The 3,172-nt window shown below is 42.2% G+C and overlaps 1 protein-coding gene across 1 annotated transcript in view; it reads right to left on the bottom strand.

Moving 5' to 3' along the window:
* cap2 (cyclase associated actin cytoskeleton regulatory protein 2) overlaps window positions 1–2,454 on the bottom strand; it is a 10,522-nt gene extending 8,068 nt beyond the window's left edge. Inside the window, exons 1-2 of the mRNA XM_019872669.1 lie at window positions 2,328–2,454; window positions 1–99 (exon numbers count right to left, since the gene is read on the bottom strand). The exon at window positions 1–99 is cut by the window's left edge and continues 13 nt beyond it. Of these exons, the coding sequence (XP_019728228.1) occupies window positions 1–93 (93 nt within the window). The 5' untranslated portion in view covers window positions 94–99; window positions 2,328–2,454. The remainder of the gene's footprint in view (window positions 100–2,327) is intronic.
* Between the last annotated feature and the right edge of the window lie 718 nt (window positions 2,455–3,172).

The following is a 3,172-nucleotide window of genomic DNA, read 5'->3' as shown; positions in this document are numbered from 1 at the left end:
GTTGACGCAGTCGCCGTTCGACAAACTTGTGGACGTCGCCAGCTGCTCCAGTCGCGTCACGGCTCGCTCCAGACGCTCCGTCAAAGCCTCCATGACCACCTGCAGGCAAAAAGCGGCGGCGTCATACAGGAAGTGCAAGAACATGCTCGTCAAGATAGGAGGCACTTGGAAGTAGGACTGTTTGTTCCTGGGAGGAATTTTGTAGGATTTTCGGACAAAAGATAAAGCCGCGAAATGAGCACAACATTTGAAAAAATGGTACAATGCAAAACAACAACAACAACAATAACAACAACATCCTAACAGTTTTTAAATATTTCTAAATAACAATTTGCAACATCTGATTGACGTCCATTTTCGAAAGCTGGCAACAAGTCAAATCACAAAAATAATCTTTGATTGACAAATGCTTGCGGGCACCATCGAGGGCATTTATCCACCACAACAACAACTTCACCAAGCAACTGTGAGCTGACAGGCTCATGCTAATCTGCTTGCTATGACTCAACGTGAACGTTCACATTCACATCAGGAATAAAAGTGTGCGGTCATGCGGTAGCAATGCCGGGCGGAGAAAGGACTCATCATCAAGTCACTGAGGCCTCCCCTGAGGGGGCCACACGCTGTCTTCGACAACAACACAAACAACAACAAGTGTTGTTGCTTAAAGCAGGGGTCCCCAACCGCCGGTCCGCGGACCGGTACCGGTCCGCAGGGCATTTGGTACCGGGCCGCACAGAAAGAACTTGCCTTATTTCCGTTTTATGTGTTTCGGAATACGAAAGATGTTTTATTTTGAAAAATTACCGGATTCTCCATTACATCCGTCTGTGTCACGCTTGACTCACGTCAAGCCACACTTCTCGGTCACGTGACCGATGACGCTCAAAAACAAAACGCTGAAGCCCGCAAAATGAGTGAAAAAGCTGCTTGGAGATCGCAAATGACGGCGGCCTTAAAAGTACGTTCGAGACAACTGGATTAAAGTTCTGGCTGAATACGCTGAGATCGCCACAATAGCACTGTTGCTATTTCCGACATCCTACCTGTGTGAGGTGGGGAGTTTCTGCAGCAACGGTGACTAAAACAAAATTACGAAGTAGACTGGACATAAACCACACACTTGAGGTGTCATTGTCTCCTATTACCCCGAGATGGGACCGTCTGGTTGCAGAAAATCAAGCTCGGGGCTGTGGTGAGTCATCATTTTCATGCACTTTGAATTTGCGTTGTATCGTATTTTGAAGGCATTAAACTTTACCATAGCGATAAGAGTGTTGCGACCAGATTAGACGCTCCTTGTGTTTATTATTATATTTCGAAAACACCACAGTTTTCATGCAGCTCATATCATATTATTTTGTTGTATTAATCCGCCGCACCTTAAATGGCGGTCCCTGAAAATATTGTCTGACTTAAACCGGTCCGTGGGGCAAAAAAGGTTGGGGACCCCTGGCTTAAAGGGTTCCACGCAAGTCGGCTTGCTGTTTCCACAGCAACCAGGAGGCGCGAAGCAGACAGGTGCGTCGCCGGCGACACCGAGCGAACAGCTGAGGAAGAGCACGTGCCGCTTTGCTATCTGATCTTGTGTGAGGCTAAATTCAGCTTGTTGGATGTTTAGCTCGCTGCTAGCTCGCTGCTAATTCAAAAAGGCATGGACGCTTGTCTCACGTTGTATTGAGTTCATTCAATATTAGGGCCGCAATATTAGGTACACCTGCTCAATGATGCGGTGAGTGAGCATTACTATGCAATTAGGACCTCAGTTGTTGATAGAAGATGTTAGAACATAAATTGAACCCAAAGAATTATGCAGAATCAAATAAACAACAGAGGTAACTGGAAGTCATTTATCAAAATAAATGACAGTGAAATATTAGAAAATAAATTAAAATGAAGGTGACAAAATAATAAGCCAGTGAGTAGTAAATACACAGAACAAGTGACGAAATGAGGCAAGCAAAAAATAAACACAAAAGAGATGATAGACTAAAATTGAAAACCAACAATCTTACATTACCAGCTGCAAAAATTTAGAAACAACAATTAGATTGCTAAAGTAATTGAAATAACAAAGAAATTCATTTACAAATAGAAAAAGAAATTCAAGTAATAAGCGGTTTTTTATATATATATATATATATATATATACATTTTTTTAATCCATTCCATCGACTCAAAATGGAGCTACAGCACTGAGGGAAAAGGAGGTCATGATAATTGGGGGGGAGAAAACGTCGGTCCTTCTCTTTCCAAAGTGCACGCCCACACACAAAACTTAGCACACACTCCAATGCAATGTTTTTTTTCGGGAACATGTACTGTACCTCCTCCTGTGCTGTTCTTGTTCTTGTCCAGACCGAGAGAGCTGCCTGCCTGCTTGCCTGCCTTCCCGTCCGTCTGGGATGTCCAAGTTCAGCTGAGCAGAATTTTTCAGAAAACACACACACACACACACACACACACGCACGCACGCACGCACGCAGCACGCGCGCACGCACGCGCGCACACATGTGCATGCTAAAAATAACCAACAGCAATAGAGCCACACAACTGACTGTGAACAGACGCTGATCAATAACTATTCTTATCATTATGTTGCATTGTTCAATAAATATGGCTTTTCATGTAAATCGAAGGTACCTAATGTTATGTCCCATGTGTGTATTTCAAATGACTCAAGTTGAAAAGCAGAATTCTTTAGCTTGAACTTACAAACAGGGGGTAGAAACAACATGACATACTCGGCAACACACTTTATCGGGAAAATTCAACACATGAAAACTGTAAAAAGACAAACAGATCAGATATTTAAAATCATGCATTGATCTCAAGTTAACTAGCTACCAAGCTTGCCCTATAAAAACTAATAAAGATACCATATTTTCAAGTAACAGCACATAGTAATCTATTTTACTATCATTCAACACGTTAAAAACACTGGGGGGAAGAAAGGGTAATGTAGATAGATGACAGCTACGTACCAATAGCATTATGAAACAATGAATAAACGTTTTCTCATTAGAAAAAAATGACGAAGCAGGGAATTGGATAAAAATAATAATAATTTTTAAAAATAAGTGGGGGATGGGGGGGATACTGTGAATTCTATATAGGTCGGTTAAAAAAATAGTGTGTGTGTAGATAATTAGCACTGTCCCTCTATCGGTCT

This window comes from Hippocampus comes, unplaced genomic scaffold (assembly GCF_001891065.2).
Source record: "Hippocampus comes isolate QL1 unplaced genomic scaffold, H_comes_QL1_v1.1 scaffold163, whole genome shotgun sequence".
Taxonomy (NCBI): domain Eukaryota; kingdom Metazoa; phylum Chordata; class Actinopteri; order Syngnathiformes; family Syngnathidae; genus Hippocampus; species Hippocampus comes.
Note: the sequence above shows the minus strand (reverse complement) of the source record. Positions and strands in the feature narration are given on the sequence as shown.